Raw genomic sequence first — 17,476 nt, 5'->3', positions numbered from 1 at the left:
ATTACAGTCAATGCACAGCAGGGGAGCAAGCTTCTAAAAGCTGAGAGATGGAAAAAAGAAATTCAAAACTATATTAATTAATGTTTATATAGTATTTTATTATAACATATTAAAAAAAATATTTGTGAATTACTTTTTCTAAGGAATATTTTCATGGTCCATATATTTGTTCCTATGTGTTACTGAGTTTTATTATGAAAGGTCAACCGGATGTTATATATATTATTGATGTTAGCTCAACAGTCGTCACTCAGTAAGGATTAGCATATCGCTCCTGCGCAAGGACTTTGTAGCTTTTAATTATTAAAGATGACGGACAGACACAATTGAACTATTGCATATCTGGATTATTTGTACGCGAATCTAAAATCGTTTTTTTCGGCAGCGGTCACGTTTGTAATTGATCGTTAATCTGCTTTTAGTTGAGGCTAAAGCTAAGCGGCTAGCTGTTATCCTGTCAGAGAGAAGAGCAGAAAGTAGCACCATGTGGTTCACGTTACATTTCACTTACACTTTTCTTCACAAATAATGCTACCAACTCAAACGTTATTTAACACAGGTTATAAAACACTGTCCTGTCTGTACTCAGATTAGCATAACAGCAGAATGAGGGCTTGTTTTGGTGTGAAAACACAGATGTTGATCAGCAGAGTCTTCAGTCAGACTGTCAGTCCATCAGCTGCAGGTCAGTGCAGAGACACACTTTCATTCAGATTATCCGCAAAATATGTCTTTGTGTGATTATTATGTGACATCGTTCATGCTGTGAAATCATGATGTACTGTGATATTTGCATGTCGTTATTATTGTGTGATTGATGTATTATTGTAATGCAGAATATCTAAGATTTGTTTACTAGATTTTAACTTTAGGTTCTGACCTATAAATTGATGTACTGCACTGTACAGCTTTGCAAATTCATTCTTAAATTTTTTATGTGTGTGAATTACTGAACATGTCATTTAGGATAAATTCTGTTTTTAAATATGTATTTTTAATGTTTGATCTTGACAGTGCGGTGGCGAGCAGCTCAGACCAGACTCTTCTGCAGCCCTCCTACAAGTGAGGAAAAGCCTCAGCCCTCCATGCTGCGACACCTGACCTCCAAAATTAAAGCCACAGGTCCAATTACAGTGGCGGAGTACATGAGAGAGGTGCTCACCAACCCAGTGACGGTGAGGGATAGTCATGGATATAAGTCACCTTTGAGTCTGTCACAAAGTGTCTACAGGTCCCAGATCAGTTTAAGAACACGGCCTGTTTGATATTTACTGGTTTCTGTTAAAAAGTGCTTTGTAGCTTTTGCTTTGAAAGCAAAACGTACATTGACACTTTTTAGTAACAGGGGATAGCTGTCTGGGAAAACAAAAGTGCTGTGTATTATCAATTTTTTAACTAACACAACAGAGTTTGGTTGGTTAATATTTGAGCCACATAATCCAGCTGTTTTGCATCAGAATCATTGAACTGTGAGTCCACAGATGCCTGGTTTGCCCCACTATGCCCTTTGTTCATAGAAATGACACTTTGACTTTCTGTTTGAAGTTGGACTGATCTTTTATATTTACCTTTCTAAAACCTGAAAAGGTTTCTCACCCTCTGCTGCTTCCCAGCATCCTTTGTTCAGACTGATTCGTTTTCTCTTTCAGGGTTATTATGTGAGGAACAACATGCTGGGACCAGACGGGGATTTCATCACATCACCTGAAATCAGTCAGATTTTTGGAGAGGTGAGGATGTAAAAAATCTACCTTCAAAGAAAAAAAAACAAAAACAAAAACACACACACACACACACACAGATACACTGTTAGGTTCAGATCTGTCAGTTTAGTTTGGGGTTTACTTTATGTTTCCACTAGACTAGACTTCTTCTCAACCAACAGCTTTTTAAACATTACTTTGAGCTGTACATAATATCTGATGGGAATATCATATCAGCTGTTTCGACTTCAACTTTAGGATTACAGCAACATAAATTCCTTAAATGCGTGGATATCTTAGAAACTTTTAAACTTTTTTAAATCTTGAAAATATATTAAAACTTTTAGAAAAGTTATGAATGTTAGGATCAGTGATCTACAGTTCATAAAACTTTCTCTCAACATAAATTCCACAAGTCACAATACTGCATTTATTTCATCAGACACATTTAATATTTATAGAAAATAAAGAAAAGCAAAAAAATTAGCATTTTAAGGACTTGCTTTTGTTTAAAATTAATTAAACTTGACACTTTTAATTGTTTACCTGCAGACTAAGTAATTAATCATGTGTAATTTTGTCTATTTTAGCCAAATGCATCTTGAAAAATCTCCATAAATAAAATTAATGTTTTTACTCTATTAGCTGGAAAACTAATAAGAAACTAGACATTTTTCCTCAGTTAGATAAGAAAACCTGTGACAGCATCACCTCATGCCGTTTTAAATGTTTCAAACGTGTTGTGGTGTCTTGCAGCTGCTCGGCGTGTGGATCATCAGTGAGTGGATGGGAGCAGGTCAACCCAAACATCTACAGCTTGTCGAGCTCGGACCTGGAAAAGGATCGCTGGCGAGCGACATCCTCAGAGTAGGAACTTTGTTTAGTACGGCCGCAAGATCTGAAAAGTCAGGGAAGTTTACAAATACATTAGCAGTTTTATTTCCCCCCGTTAAAACAATTCATGTACAGATTAAACAAAAAAGATGTAACATGTTAGTACGTGAGCTTTAGAGATGCTACCATGTGGATTTTCTGGCCTTTGGACTCTCTGTTTCCACTCTTTATGCTAAGCTAACTGACTGCAGGCTATAGCTTCATATTTACTTTACAAACATGAATGCAGTGCTGATCCACTCATTTAACTCTGCAACAAGTAGTGAATAAGTGTATTTCTTATCCTTTAATTACCAGTCTGATAACAGCTTGTGCTGCTGTAAAAAAAAGTTTATTCTGTCCCCAGCAGAGGGAGCACGTAATCTGTGTATATGTGTGTATTTGTATATCTGCCTTTGTGAGGACTTTAAGACTTGATGAGGACATTTTATCATGTCTTTACTTCTTCAAATGGCTGTTTAACCCTCAAGTTGAGACCTGGTTTTAGAGTGAAATTAAGATTTAGATTTAGCTTTAGGTTTAGATGAGGGGCTTGAGAATGTATTAAGACAGTGAGGGTCCTCATAAGTTCAAATGTGTGTATTAGTGTGTGTGTGAAATAGAGAGCACAGTTACATTTAAAATATCCACTACAGATACCTAGTAAATTAAAAAGCAAAATAAAAACAAACTCGTTAGAGATGCAAATCAAATTAATTCACCTCATATGTACTTCATTCTCTTTGATAAAGTTATTGTACATGTGTACATTTTGTAATTAATTTGTTCTTTTAAAAAAAAAGTGGTCCATGTTAATGTTTAACACAGACCTTTACTCTTCGTGACTGATACTAAAGGGTTATGTTTCAGTATAATACATTATCATCATGCGTTTACCTGTTTAATTGAGTAGTGATATTACTCTGTGTTTTTTCTGCAGGTGTTCAGTCAGTTGCGCTCTGTGTTTAGCGGAGCCTCGGTGTCCCTCCACCTGGTCGAGGTGAGTCCGGCTCTAAGTTGTATTCAGGCGCAGAATTTGACCGGGAACCGCAGCCAGGAGTTAAATGGAGAGGGAGAGCCGATTTACCGCCGCGGGGAAACTGCTGCAGGGCTGCCAGTGTCCTGGTACCGCTGCTTAGAGGACGTCCCCACAGGTACAGCAAAACAGACACATGATACATGTTGATGATTATTGACACATTGACATATACATATTGACTTGCTCTCCACAGTGTGTCCTGACATGTTTGTGCTGTTAATATTATTTTTTACTCTATATCATATAAGGATATATACTCTATTTTTACTCTATATCATATAAGGAAAAGTTTTTGGTTAATTATCTGACGCTCAGTCTCACTCTTCTGCTTTCAGGATTCAGCATCTTTCTCGCTCATGAGTTCTTTGACGCTCTGCCAATCCACAAATTTCAGGTATGTTTTCAAGCCGCCGTGTTTACGGTGGAACTCTTAATGTGATTGCATTATGTTTTTGGGTCTTCCGTCTGTCCGTTCAATCATGACAAGGCAGACAACCGTAAATATGTCAAAATTTAACACAAATGTCTAATAGAATAAAATTACGAAGTGCTGGCATTTTATATCCCAAAGTTTAAAGGTCAAGTTCTGCATAAACACTTCACACACACATAGCTCAATGTCAAAACTAAAGAACAAAAGGGAAGATATTTGGTCAGATGCTGCATTGATGACACTAATCTTGGGTGAAACTGTGCTGATTGTATAAATCTTCTGTGCTACCAAGTTGAAGATGTGTGTGAAGCATGCATGTTTTTATTGACACGGATGTGAAGTTTATGAGAAATGTGAATGGTTCATGGAGGCATACAACCGCAGGGCGGTAACTCCAGTTTATCATTTTATTGATATTTCTTTGTAAAAGAAAATAGGTTGTAGCACCCACAGTGTCATTATACTATACCACCACCAGATGGAACCAAAGTGACACCAAAAATAAAAAAGTCTAAACACTCACATGTTGATGCCTCATGCAGCGCCCTCATTATACAAAGCAACCTTTATTGTTATAATGTGTGTCTGTTTTGAGTAGAGGACACAGAAGGGCTGGAGGGAGGTGATGGTGGACATCGACCCAGAGAAGCCGGGCCAGCTGAGGTTCGTCGTGGCGCCGTCTCCCACTCTAGCCTCGTCTACGCTCGTAAAGGTATCGCTTGAAAAAACGAAACAAGATTTTAAAAGTCAACGTGGAAGACAAGTCCTTAAAGCACACAAAAAAATGTGAATGTGGACATCTACATTCAAGTATGAAAACAAAACTAGAAAACCAAATGTCAAGACTTCTGAAAGCACAAGAGGTTTAACTCAACATGAAAACACGTATTAAGAGCTGGATAATTCTAACTTTGAAGTAAAGAGCGAAGAACATCTTTAATCTTTTAAAGACTGTGGAAATCAACTCCCCAGATAAACTCGCAGAGGTTTGCTTTACAGCCTCCATCTGGTTTTTACTGCCCACATTTAAACCATCTATACGTTCGCAGCCCGTTTGATTTGGCCTCTCTGGCTGTCTTCAGACACTTTGAACTTCCTGCCAGAGGCCTGACATCATCATCATCATCATCATCATCATCATCATCATCATCATCATCAGTCAGTTTGGACGAGGAACCTGCTCTGAAATCCAGTTTGAGAGTTCAGCATTCATATCATCAAACCAGATGCAACAAATGAAAATTTAGAAGATGATGATTAATTTCTCATTGAGGTCGTCTGTGTTTTAAAATTTAAACAAAAATTCGTTTAATAGTCCCAAACCTGAAGATATTCAATAAACAATGAGATGAAACTGAGAAAATCATCATAAATCCTCTTGACCCAGAAAAGATTTGACATTTTTATTGATAAATGATTAATTAAATGTATAAAAAAAATCCAGTCTGCCTTAAAAAGTTGAAAACCTGACTATATACTGTTCACCCTTCAACAACCGTCCGACTCTCATCGAAGTCTCAACCAGAGATGAACTGAGAGTGAAGTGATTTATTATTGATTAAGTTGTAGTGTGTGTGTGTGTGTGTGTGTGTGTGTGTGTGTGTGTGTCAGGCAGATGAAAAGCGGAGTCACGTGGAGGTGTGCGCGGAGGGCGGTGTCATCGTCCAGCAGCTGGCACGGCGTATCGAAGAGGACGGCGGTGCAGCGCTGATCGCAGACTACGGCCACGACGGAACCAAGACGGACACGTTCAGAGTGAGAAGATCACTTTTACACCCCGTGGCCACTTTATTAGGAACAACTGTACAAAATAATGCAGTCCAATACAGCTGCTCTGCCATAACTATGATCTTAAAGAAGCTTTAATGTTTAGTTTTGGTGGCGACATTGTTGTAAATGTGTAAATTCAGTTTATTATTGTGGTCACGGTTAAAGATGATGTACTAAAATACATTATAGTGGAGATTATATAAAATACTTACTATACAGAAAGGTTCTAATGTAATGTTTTGTCCTCATTTACACACATGAAAGAAACATCTTGAAACATAACGTAGTCCCGAACTAAACCATCACCAACTATGACCTCAATAATAAACAGAATCAGCGTCGACAAAGACTGAACATTATAGACCTCATGAAGCTGAACTTTCTGCTAGAACAGCTGGATTGCATTAAATTAGACAGTAATCGTGTACTGAATAGAGTGGCCTCTAGATCTTATAAATCTTTAAGGAGTCTGCCTCACAGTTTACTGGAATTATGAGAAGGTTGCAGCAATGCCATTAAGTACTTCTGTCTTTAAAGGAATAGTTTGACATTTTCCATTTTGGCAGCGTTTGATGACAAGAATGGTACCACTGTCATATTCTCTCTGCAGAGATATAAACTGATTACCTAAAAATCATGGAACCAGTACAACTCCGTCTCTCTTAAAGTCTCTTAAAGCATCATATGTAAATCAAAATGATAGTTAAGTTGCGAAATGAGTGGGCAAACTGACAGTTCCAATGCAAAAGTAATCATTGAGTATTGATGAAATCACATATTTTTATCTCTTTAAAAGTTATTGTTAGCTGTCATATCTAAAATCCACGTTGTGTATCTTATAGCCTTCGCGCTCTTGTAATCATTTTGTCTTTGTGAGGACCGGTTTGAGATTTAAAGCTTAAAGTAATGAGGACATTTTTGGACAGCTGGGACATTTTGTCCGGTCCTCTCTTCAGTTATAGTTAAAGGAAACAGATGTAGGAAGCAGTGAAGTCCATCTGCTGCAGGCAGAGAGGAAACCAGGGCCGCCGCTCCTCTTCCTCCTCTGCCTCTGACACTTACTGTACGTTTTCTCTAAATTTCATCATTCTAAATGTAACTAATAAATACCAAATATAAGTGATTCTTGATGCTAAATGTGAATATGTGATGGCCGTAAAGCATGTTGCAGATATGGGACTTGTTACTCACTGTTTGTGAGGGTTTCTTGGCTCCGACAGCTGAAGCGAGCAGCAGACTGACGGGAAACTGTTGAAACTTCTTCTTCTGTATACGTCAGGGTTTTAAAGGCCACCAGCTCCACGACGTCCTGTCCTCCCCCGGCTCGGCCGACCTCACCGCTGATGTGGACTTTAGCTACCTGCGGAGGATGGCGGGAAGGGGCGTGGCCTGCCTGGGTCCCGTCACTCAGAGGACGTTCCTGAAAAACATGGGCATCGACTCCCGAATGCAGGTGAGTCTTAGCTCAGCTGGTTTTTCTCACTGTTTACAAGAGGGATGATGGTGATGATGATCAGAATAATACATTTATGTAGGATACTGATCACAATTATTAATCATTCATTTACTATATTGAGAATCTTTGGCGATAAATACCAGGATAGAAAATTAACAGTGCTTCAGTTTTTTTAGGCTCATTGTGATATTTATACTTTAGAGTTTTAAAGAATCCAATAATGATATTCTGGTACAATAAAAAAAAGCATTTTTGATAGAAATTCCAATTTTAGCTATTGAGGAATTAGAAGCAGCCAGACATTTTACAATGTCGAATAGACTTTGTAATGGAAACACTTTTTTGAGAATGACCTCAAACAGAAAGGCAAAGCAGTGAAAATAATCTCAGTACAGCACACACTTAAACTGATGCTGATGTTTTTAGGTTGCTAACACACGTACAGCAGTACATTGCTCAGCTTCTGTGTGGGATGTTATCATTTTAAATATTCTAAAGTTTAATAGAAAGTAGCACAGACTGTAATTCAGAAACATGTACTTCAGATTAACAGACAAACAAACTGGTCCAAGAGACCAGGAACAGAAACCTGAAGAGGTTTTAACTCTTTGGTTTCCTGCAGGTTCTGCTGAAGAACTGCAGCGACGTGTCCACCAGGAAACAGCTGATCGGCACCTACGACATGCTGACCAACCCCGCCAAGATGGGCGAGCGCTTCCACTTCTTCAGCCTGCTGCACCACAGCCGGCTGGCCAAACCCCAAAAAACAGTGGGGCTGAAGCTGGAGAAGAAGAGCCCGGCGCCGCTGCCTGTGGCCGGATTCACAGAGCTCAGCTTCTCCTGAAGGTCTTTAACGCTCCGGAGACTTTCATCAGCGGGTCAGAGGAGACTGGAAATGATGTGAACTTTTCCAGAGAGGTTTTGGAGCTCAGACAGACATTACGGAATATTTCAGAAGATCATGTTCACAGGAGAATTTACAGCCAGCATTAGAAAGACTGAAGGATGACAGAGTCCACGTCTAATATGGAGGAATAAAAGAAACTTGCTGCACTGTACCACATTTTTGTGTCCAACGTGAAGTGAACAAAAAGGACACTTTTTCTTTAAGTTAACTGTAAAGACATGCTGACTGAAAAATGTTAGGATAATAAAGAATTTGTGTATTTTTTTGCATTTATTGATAAAATGATGATGTGCATGGCTTCCTAGTAAAGTTAAAAAAAAGCATTTTTTTGTTTCCAAATTCTGCCAATTTGAAGGCACGGTTCCTACATGGCTAACTGACACCTAAAACTGAGACACCACTAAAGGTCAGAGGTCATTCTGGCAGCAGGAGGATCTTTTTCCCTCCGTGCCTCGCCGTCGCACGGCCGCCTGCCTCCGTCCACATCTTGAAGCGGTTAGCTGAGCTCACAGTTGTGCGGCAGCCATTCACAACCGGCTCCTCCGGTAGCAATTAAAAGATTCAGTTACACATGTGGGGGGTCGCCGCTGCCAAAACAAGCAGCCGTCCCTCCAGAGGAGCGGCAGAGCGAGGCGATCGTGTTCAGGATTGGTAATTAAATGATCGTTTCCAAACATCCTGCTGCGGATTGTTATCAGCATTTCCTCTCATTCAGGAGAGGCTGTTTTTTTCTTCTTTTGTTCGGACCAGGTTTGATGAGTCTGACTCGAACATTTGGAAGAAAGGAATGGAAGAGGAATTTTATTATTAAAACTCCTCAAACTGAAGATGTGTAAAAGGTTTCTCGCCCTGAAACTATCACCATGGTTTGAGTACTGCCTGTAAATCTGATATAAATTTAGAATAAGATACAATTTAGGGAACTTTTATCAGACGTAATGGCTCCGTTTTAACTTAAAGAAAAAGCACAGTAACTATCAGATCCCCGTATCACATCATGATCTCTATATCTTCTCCGTCTACTGAACAAAATTATTAACCAGAATATTCAACAGGACAAAAAAAGTAGATGAAACAAAAGAAAGTAAAAAAGATTTAAACATACTGCTCCATGGTGCAAAATCCTCATTTTTCCTTTGACCTTTGAATTCTTCCAACATCTCAACATAAAACCCTCTAAATTCCACATTTCCCCTATAAAAAGATAATTATATTAATGTTTTAAAAATAAATCAGTAATGTTGCTCTGAATATAAGATCATCAGTTTAATAACTAGGATATAAAATAAGATTTTTGCAAAGTAAACCATCCAGTTTTAATGTTTTCCCCACCGTTATAATCCATATGACACAAACATTTCTTGCAAAAATATAAAATGAGTGAAATAAATTCTCAGGCTGGAGTCAGATCGGGATCACTAACGGGATCACTACAGTTCAGTTGCTCAGGCAGGTTTTCACAGAAAGACAAAGACGATAGCAGCTCGATTCTTAGCTCGTCTTCATCCAAAAAGTTTCAGAGAAAATCACGCTGAAATATCTCGGGAATTTGTTTATCTGCAAAGCTATAATGTTTTCTGGAATAATCTCAACAAAGTTTTATGTGTCCTGAGTCCTAAAATAATCCAGTAAAAATGAAACTGTTTGAAACTGAGATGAAGTAAGTAATAAATACCATTAAAACAGCTAATACCAACATACTAAAAGTTTAGTTGTTTTCCCCAGATTGTTTGGTTTTCCAAATCTATAAGGTGGCTGTGACAAGTGCAAAGTTAGTATGACAAAAAATACCTAAACTGCTTTTTAACTTTGAATTTAGCACGTTAGCATGCTAGGGTTAGCTTGTGACAATGCTGTTTCCTAAATCTCGAGTTAGCATGATCCGTAGTCTGAATTACCTGAAATTAAAAGAATTTCCAGGTAGACAAATACTGCAGTTTTTCCTTAATAGTTAGCAGTTGTGATGTATGCTAACATGCTAACTTCTAGTTAACCCTATAAAACCCCGGTTCGACATCAGTTTTCTTGTGCTGCGTTCAGACGCCTCTCACAAGTTATTTTACCCTTTGAAATCTGAGCGAATTGGTTTGATTTCTTTCAAAAACATGGAAAAAAGGCAATGAGCAGCTTGGTAGGAAATGTACCACAATTTGCAAAAAATAGTAGAAGGGTACAAAAAAAAACCAAGACCTGACAATTAGTTTTTAATAAGGGGGAGAATTATTGGAAAAATGTATTTTTTTTAATTATAATAATTATAATTATATATTTAAACCTATGTTACAGAAAAAAAACATGTTTTTTATTTAATTTAGCTTTTGTTTTCTTTTTTTTACTCATTTTCAGGTAAATTTCTTGGAAAAATTTACTAATTTCTTGCTATTTTTACGCGCCATGTGTTGTTAAGTTGCTCACTGCATTCTCCCCATGTTTTGAAAAAAATCAAGCCAACTTGCTCAGGTTACAAAGGGTTAATATTCTCTTAAGCAAAATTATCACTCATAGTACAAAGAGCTGACCCTGACAAGTTGAATCTAAGGTGTCGTACAAATCCGTCGTACGGCTGACAAACCACCTTCAGGACAAACTTTACAATTATTGTCCCGCTCAGAATCCACTTTTCATCTGTCTTATAATTTTGTCTGTTGTTATGAGCGCTATAGATTGGGAAGAAGATAAACTTCTGCAGATAAACAAACCAAAAGTTATTATCAGGGTAGTTCTCCTTATAAGTTTCCCAATAGTGCAAAGAGACATCCCAACAAGAAACAACGAAAACATTATAATCAATCCATGATCAAGACGCGCTTATTTCTTCTGAGTTTACAAACGCTCTACACAGCTGTATGAGATCTACAATGTAACGTCATAAAAGTATCCGATTTAAGCTGAAAAAGTATATAAAGGCTCTGGATTTGTTTTTTTTTTAACTAGCCCTTCTGCAGTTTGACTGGCAGTGCAGCCGTTTTACTGAATATTGAAATCTGGGGGAAAATCTCCCTCCAGTTTTTGGCTCACCGACTGTTATGGCTCATAGCAAAACTCAGTGAAACAGAAAAAAAAATGTGTTAGAATAAAAATTCTCTGGACCTGAATTATCGTCACAGTGTCGTCACACAGCTGCCTGACCGCCACCTCCTGGCTGTCCGCGAACACACCGTGCCGTCTTGGGGACGGGATCCTCATGGTGACAGTTTCCATGGACTCTGTCCACAGCTGAGGGACTCCTCGGATCTGCTGCTTCCTCGTAGGAGATGTTTAACTCTCTGGGGGCCACTAGGGGTCCTCGTCCATGTCGTCCAGGTTGGGTGACATGATGAAGTGTTTGGGGTAGTGCAGGCCTCTCTCGTCGGCATGCTCCTCCCAGCGGGCGTCGTCGCTCTCGTGGGTGATGTAGCGCTCGCCTCGCCGCGTCTCGAACTCCCTGAGGTCCAGCCAGGTCTGGTAGTCCTGTAAAAGGACAAAAGCAACAAAGTGTAAACCCAGGAACCAGTATTTAAGGTATACCTCACCCCTCAAATGATCAATTATATATCAGTTAGTCACAGCGTGTTACGTTGACTGAAGAAATAAGACTGTTTTTCTCGCATGCTTAAGGATCCATGTTTAAGAACAGCAAAACTAAATCAAGACATCTGTTTCGTAACTCTCAAACAACTCGTGCAGTAAAATCCAGGTCTTGTTTATTCAGTTGTTTGCCCAGTAACTCCTAAATAGACGGCCCTTCGTTACGGGAAACTGAATTAAAAGTAAAACGTGTATCTGTGCTCTTCTCAAAGACGGTCTCCATTGACAAATACAGTAATTTTTCCTCGCTGAACATGGGAGCTGCTGTACTACAGCTGCCGCAATCACTTAGTTAGTATCACTGTGTGACTTTGGTGTTTGAAAAGGTTAGTTTGGATTTTCTCTATTTTTGGATTCTTTGTTCAATGAAGGTATGTGAGAAAAACAAACTTTCAGAGGGTGAGTGATAAATAAATGTAAATTTTGGGGATGACGTATTCCTTTAAAGTCCCTAAAAACATCTTAATCATTTTTTTCTGAGAGCAAGTTCTGGCATGAATCCAACATTTTCTGTCAAAGTTGAATTAGTTCGGCTTATTTCAGATGAAAAATTTCAGTATTTGTCTATGCTCTTCTCATATTTGAATCAAAATGTGATAACAAATATGTGACAGACAAATATGATCCAGTCGTAACCACACAGTTCTGAGGCAGATCAGCTGACTGTTCTACTCTTACGAAAACTACTTCAGTTTTTTCACCAAACTTTAAAGGAGTACTTGGACTCACAATTAATAGTTTTTTAAGAAGTATACTTTTCTGAAAGCCATTAAGACGGCATTCCTTTGCTTTGACTTCTCTCCCGTCCTGTTGTTGTGTTCCCCGAGGTTTGCAAAAGTAAAAATCGGTCTGCTCACCTGCAGCCAGGGGTGGCTCAGAGACTTGTCCACACTGTAGCGCTTCCTCATCTTCACCTGCAGCAGGTTATTTATCAGGTCTGTTGCTGTGAGTAAAAATAAACACTCAGTAAATCTACTTTGGATCTGATATTTGATCCATGGTCACATCTCAGTGCCATGTTCAAAGAAAAATGCACAATTGCTCAGATTTTAAAGATGAAAATAACACAAAAATGATAAATATGTAGCAATAAGCTCTGAAATGTGTGAGCACATTTTACATGTACAGTACATATTAAGCTTCTTTTTCACACTGACAGACAGCTGATTCATTTTAAAAACTACTAAGACCCTGAATTTCCACAAATTTTTTAAAATTTAAGGCCATAAACCAGGCCGGCATCCTATGAAGGCAGGACAAGTCATTTGCATATGCTTCTGTTCAACTTTTAATTACAAAAACACAGTTACCATACTCTGAAATAATTGGGTATGGTAAGAAAAAATGCTTAAAACATCACACTTAAAAGTTGTAAGCTGAGTTTAACTGTAAATCTGGTTCCCACTTTTTTTTTTTGACATCTGCAACTTGTTCTAGTCTTCATTTTCTTTCCAGCACTACAAAATGTTTAAAGGACACGTCTACATATAGTGGTACACTGGTCCTGATTAATCTGCAGACTATCTTCTGACTTGATCGTTTGTTCTAGAAAATGGTCTAGTTAAAAAAAAAAAAGTCCTTATTAACAACATTACTTAATTTTAGGGCTATCACGATTCCTCATGTCCTATAGTTTCATATGATACCAGTATCATCACTGTAGCTTTAAAACTCAGCTCCGTAAAGTCTCTTAAAGTTGGGAAAGTTGGTCAGTGATTAACACAATTTAAAAAAAAAAAATTAATAAATAAAACTACAAACCTTAAAAGTTTCATACTATGTAAACCTCCAAAATCTGAGATTTGGTCCCTGATCAATGAAACTGTCCCTCACCCTGCTCTGAGATCTCCTTCCAGGGGTTGGATGGATACATGAAGGCAGCATTCTGGATCTGGTCGTTGATGTCCTCGTCCTCATTGAAGGGAAATGTCCCGCTCAGGCTGACGTAGATGATGACGCCGACAGACCACATGTCCAGAGATCGGTTGTAGCCTTTGCTGCGAAGCACCTCCGGCGCCAGATAGGCGGGGGTGCCGACCACCGAGCGACGGAACGACTTCTCCCCGATGATACGAGCGAAGCCGAAGTCACAGAGCTTCACCTGGAGGAAAAGAAAGGTGAATATTGTTGATTCACTGAAGAAGTGCCAGGGAGGATTTCCTGCAGCCCTCGACAGAGGTCCTAGCTAAGACCCTAATGTCTTAAAATCCTAGAAACATCCTAAAATCCTACAAATATCATGAAATCCTGGAAACATCCTCCAACTTGTGAAATGTCCTAAAATCCGAATAATGTCCTGAAATCCTAGAAACGTCCTGAAATCGTATCAACATCTCAAAAACACTGGCCCTTGGCCTCCTGTCATTCTGCAAATATGGCTCCCAAGCAAAGCAAGTTGAGTATCACTGATTCAAAGTAACGGAGAGAGAAGAGACAATGAGTCAGGCTGTTCTTACCTGAGGGAACGGTTCTGCTGAGGCCAGGAGAACGTTCTCAGGCTTCAGGTCACAGTGGACGATGTTCTTGAAGTGAAGATGCCTGAGGGCCACGAGGATCTATGGACGTGACATGCACAAGCTGATTTAACACTTTTGGTCAGTCAGGGTGAGCTGTAATACATTTCTCAACATTAGAGGTCTGAGGATAAGTCAAGTGCTTAGTCAAGAAACAAAAAATGAATCAGCAATTATTTTTCATTTTTTAAAGAAAAAAAATGCCAAAAATGATCTGTTTGCTGATTCTTTAGTGTAAGGATTCGCCTCTTTTCTTCATTTTGATTTTGCACTTTGATTCACCCTTTAACACCTCAGTCGACATCAGCTTTCCTGTGGTGTGTTCACCTATTACAAGTATTTACACCTCTGAGCCCTTGCTTTAATTTGGTTTAATATTTTTGAAAAGATGAAAGGCAATGAACAACTTCGAAAGAAATCTCCCACAAATTGCCAAAAATGCTTGTTTTGGGTTTTTTTTTTTTTAAATGAAAACATACTTTTCTTTCTTTTTCTTTTAGTTTACTAAAAGAACTTTTCTTTCTTTTTTCTTCTTTTTTTCTTTTTCTTTCGTCGTCTTTTTTTCTGATTTTCAGGTAATTTTCTTGTGACTTTTTACAAATCTCTTGCTAATTTTTGGGCCATTTCTTGTAAAGTAACTGACTTCTGTCTTCCCATGTTTTTGAAAGAAATACAGCAAATTTGCTAACGTTTCAAAGGGTTAATAAAAAAATTAAATCAGAGATTTTGCGGTTATTACTGACCTGTGTGACCAGAAACTTGGTGAGACGTTCAGGCAGTCGACTCTTTTCGCTGGACAAAATCATCTCCAGCATGTCCCCGTGAAGCTTCTCCATGACGACAAACACCTGCTCAGGCGTCTCGAACATGCACTCCAGGTTGACGATCCCCGGGTGGTGCAGATTCTGCCAGAAACAAAAAGGGAAAATTGAAAACAAGAACAACGAATTACAGCTACAGTGTTTAAAATTAGCTTTAGTACACTTTCCTTTCTTTTATAATATCCATATTTTATTTTCAGCTGCTCAAGTTAACAAATCAATAATAAAGACGAAAAAATAACCAAAAAAAGGACCAATCTGAAGATGAGCTTAAGCTTCCAGCTTTGAAAAGTCCTAATTAAGGAAGTCTAAGAGCTTTTTTCTGCTTTATTGTTTCAGATTTTAAATCTTTACTCATTACTGTGTTAAACTGCTGACAGATGGCGTGTGGTACCTGGAGGATGGCCACCTCGTTCCTCAGCTGGCTCTCCTGCTTGGTGGGAAACCTCATTTTGTCGATGATTTTTATCGCTACGTCTCTTCCAGTCTTTCTGTGTTTACCTGCAGTGGATACAATTTTAGCTCTCCATTGATATTTGTATTAATCTGTAATTCAGATGACTTTAGAGAGAGTGATGTGGTATCAGCAGGAATAAAGGAAAACAAAATGATGATCCACAAATGCAAAAAAAATTATATTTTTCTATATTTTATATGCAAAGTGCTTCCAGTGCATCCGTGTTTAATTTGACCAAGCTTCCTGTCTCTCACCTCCGTAGACGATCCCAAACTGTCCAGAGCCGAGGACTTCGTCAGCAAAGATCTGATACACTGAACTGATGTCCTGAAGAACACAGAAGACAGACGGAGAGCGCGACTTTTTGGCAGATATTCATTCTTGTTTTATTGATATTCTAGTTTTAATGCAATGCAGAAATAATCAGAAGTGTGACACATTTTTATTTGATGTGACTAGAAATGTTAAAGTTCAATTATAACACCACTTCGAAGTGGAACTGTGATTATATCGCCCATTTAAAGTGTGAAAATAGTGAATTAGAGAGCAATTTCTAAAGAGATTTTAGTTAATTTAGTTATTTTGTAAAAATAAAATCAAAAACCCTCAACCCTAACCCCTCTGTGTGTGGACACAGACTTTTTTTCTTATATTGGATAGCAAAGCTACGAAACTGCTAGGCATATATGCTGAATTAATTTTAATAACTTTAGATCTGTAGTTCTTGAGGTGTACACTGTGCAGCTGTATTATCCAGGTTAATGCAAAAAAAAAATCCTAAAAAACATTTATACTGTGAGCAACTTTGTCTCATAACCATGAGACATTTGTAATAACCTCACTGAGCAATAACACATACTGGGACACAGAAAAACATATGACTTACCACATTTTCTTGTATCTGGGAGTTGGACACTGATATGCTGATGGACAGTTCTTCTAAGGAGACACAGCACAAGAGATACAGTGTGTCAGTGACCCATAAACCACACACACGTGTAAATTCCATCACCTACAGCTCAGACGTGTGAGGTTTTATTTTTCTAACCCTCAAATCATTAAAATCTCATTTCCTATGTTTCCTTGTTTGTTAAACGATGACGGAGGAGGATTTGTTTGTTTAACACATGATGAAAGAACACCGAGGGTGTTTCCAGCTGTGATAACAATACCAAAATCATTTGCCAGATTTTGCAAAAATGACACTGTCTGCGTTTAAATATGTGTTAATTGGAAGCTCTGGCTGTTGCATGCTGTGTTAATTCAGGCTGACATTAAAAAGCAGAGGGCGTGTTCTGCTCAGGGGAACCTGCTGCTGCTGCTGTGAGTGAATTTCCACTGACGAGCCGACATTGGTTTCATTGATTTTTCAGGGTTTGATCAGGTCATCCCTCCCTGCGATCGATACAAACAGTCTGCTGTAGGAACGCTGCCCGCTGATGTTCAGATCATCGGTTAGGTCATCATCCAGAGAGGTAATGTAACTTTATTGACAGAAATGTTAACTGAGGGAAGTTCAGATGTGCAGTCAAACTCCTCATTCTCAAAATGCCTTTATTGGACAAACTGGAAAAGGCTTTTATTTTGAAACAAGCTAGTATTTCCCATATGACAGATGATCATATATCAGTAAAAAAACAATCTATATATTTCCATTTTACCCTGTTGTTGGTATCGGGGTTCCCACATATTTTCAGTGGTAAAATTCCAAAATGTTTCCTTGACTTTTCAAGGACTCATAATATATATATTTTTCTTTTGTCATTGTGTTTTTAAAATATATCTGCTACAAACTCTATTCACACATAATTTCAGCTAGGCATACATGGAGGGAGAGATGATAAAAAATGAGGGAACATATGTGGTGGTAAACAACAATGTTACATCAACACATATTAGCTCATTGTTATGTGGGCAGCTATAGAAATTTCATTTGC

The 17,476-nt window shown here is 38.4% G+C and overlaps 2 protein-coding genes across 3 annotated transcripts in view; one reads left to right on the top strand and one right to left on the bottom strand.

Annotated features, from left to right (window-relative positions):
- The first annotated feature begins 221 nt into the window (after nucleotides 1–221).
- Nucleotides 222–8,450, top strand: ndufaf7 (NADH:ubiquinone oxidoreductase complex assembly factor 7). 2 transcript variants are annotated; one of them, XM_088089776.1, is made up of 10 exons: nucleotides 222–396; nucleotides 1,015–1,175; nucleotides 1,650–1,730; nucleotides 2,460–2,570; nucleotides 3,517–3,730; nucleotides 3,951–4,009; nucleotides 4,647–4,760; nucleotides 5,660–5,803; nucleotides 7,098–7,271; nucleotides 7,897–8,450. In XM_088089776.1, the coding sequence occupies exons 2-10, from the start codon at nucleotides 1,086–1,088 to the stop codon at nucleotides 8,116–8,118; spliced, it is 1,209 nt and encodes a 402-aa protein (XP_087945902.1). In that variant the 5' UTR covers nucleotides 222–396; nucleotides 1,015–1,085; the 3' UTR covers nucleotides 8,119–8,450. The 2 variants fall into 2 exon arrangements, with proteins under 2 accessions (XP_087945902.1, XP_042358901.2); XM_042502967.2 differs by having other exon boundaries at nucleotides 222–685.
- Nucleotides 8,451–9,467: 1,017 nt separating this feature from the next.
- The window catches only part of LOC121955465 (serine/threonine-protein kinase D3-like), a 49,406-nt gene continuing 41,397 nt past the window's right edge, over nucleotides 9,468–17,476 (bottom strand). The window contains exons 12-19 of the mRNA XM_042503438.2: nucleotides 16,426–16,478; nucleotides 15,794–15,866; nucleotides 15,477–15,583; nucleotides 15,005–15,166; nucleotides 14,205–14,303; nucleotides 13,582–13,849; nucleotides 12,606–12,691; nucleotides 9,468–11,631 (exon numbers count right to left, since the gene is read on the bottom strand). Coding sequence (XP_042359372.2) covers nucleotides 11,458–11,631; nucleotides 12,606–12,691; nucleotides 13,582–13,849; nucleotides 14,205–14,303; nucleotides 15,005–15,166; nucleotides 15,477–15,583; nucleotides 15,794–15,866; nucleotides 16,426–16,478 — 1,022 coding nt within the window. The 3' untranslated portion in view covers nucleotides 9,468–11,457. The remainder of the gene's footprint in view (nucleotides 11,632–12,605; nucleotides 12,692–13,581; nucleotides 13,850–14,204; nucleotides 14,304–15,004; nucleotides 15,167–15,476; nucleotides 15,584–15,793; nucleotides 15,867–16,425; nucleotides 16,479–17,476) is intronic.

This window comes from Plectropomus leopardus, chromosome 16, assembly GCF_026936395.1.
Source record: "Plectropomus leopardus strain MGB_pleo_1.0 chromosome 16, ASM2693639v1, whole genome shotgun sequence".
Classification (NCBI taxonomy): domain Eukaryota; kingdom Metazoa; phylum Chordata; class Actinopteri; order Perciformes; family Serranidae; genus Plectropomus; species Plectropomus leopardus.
The sequence above is the reverse complement of the archived record's forward strand: the minus strand, read 5'-3'. Positions and strand labels throughout refer to the sequence as shown.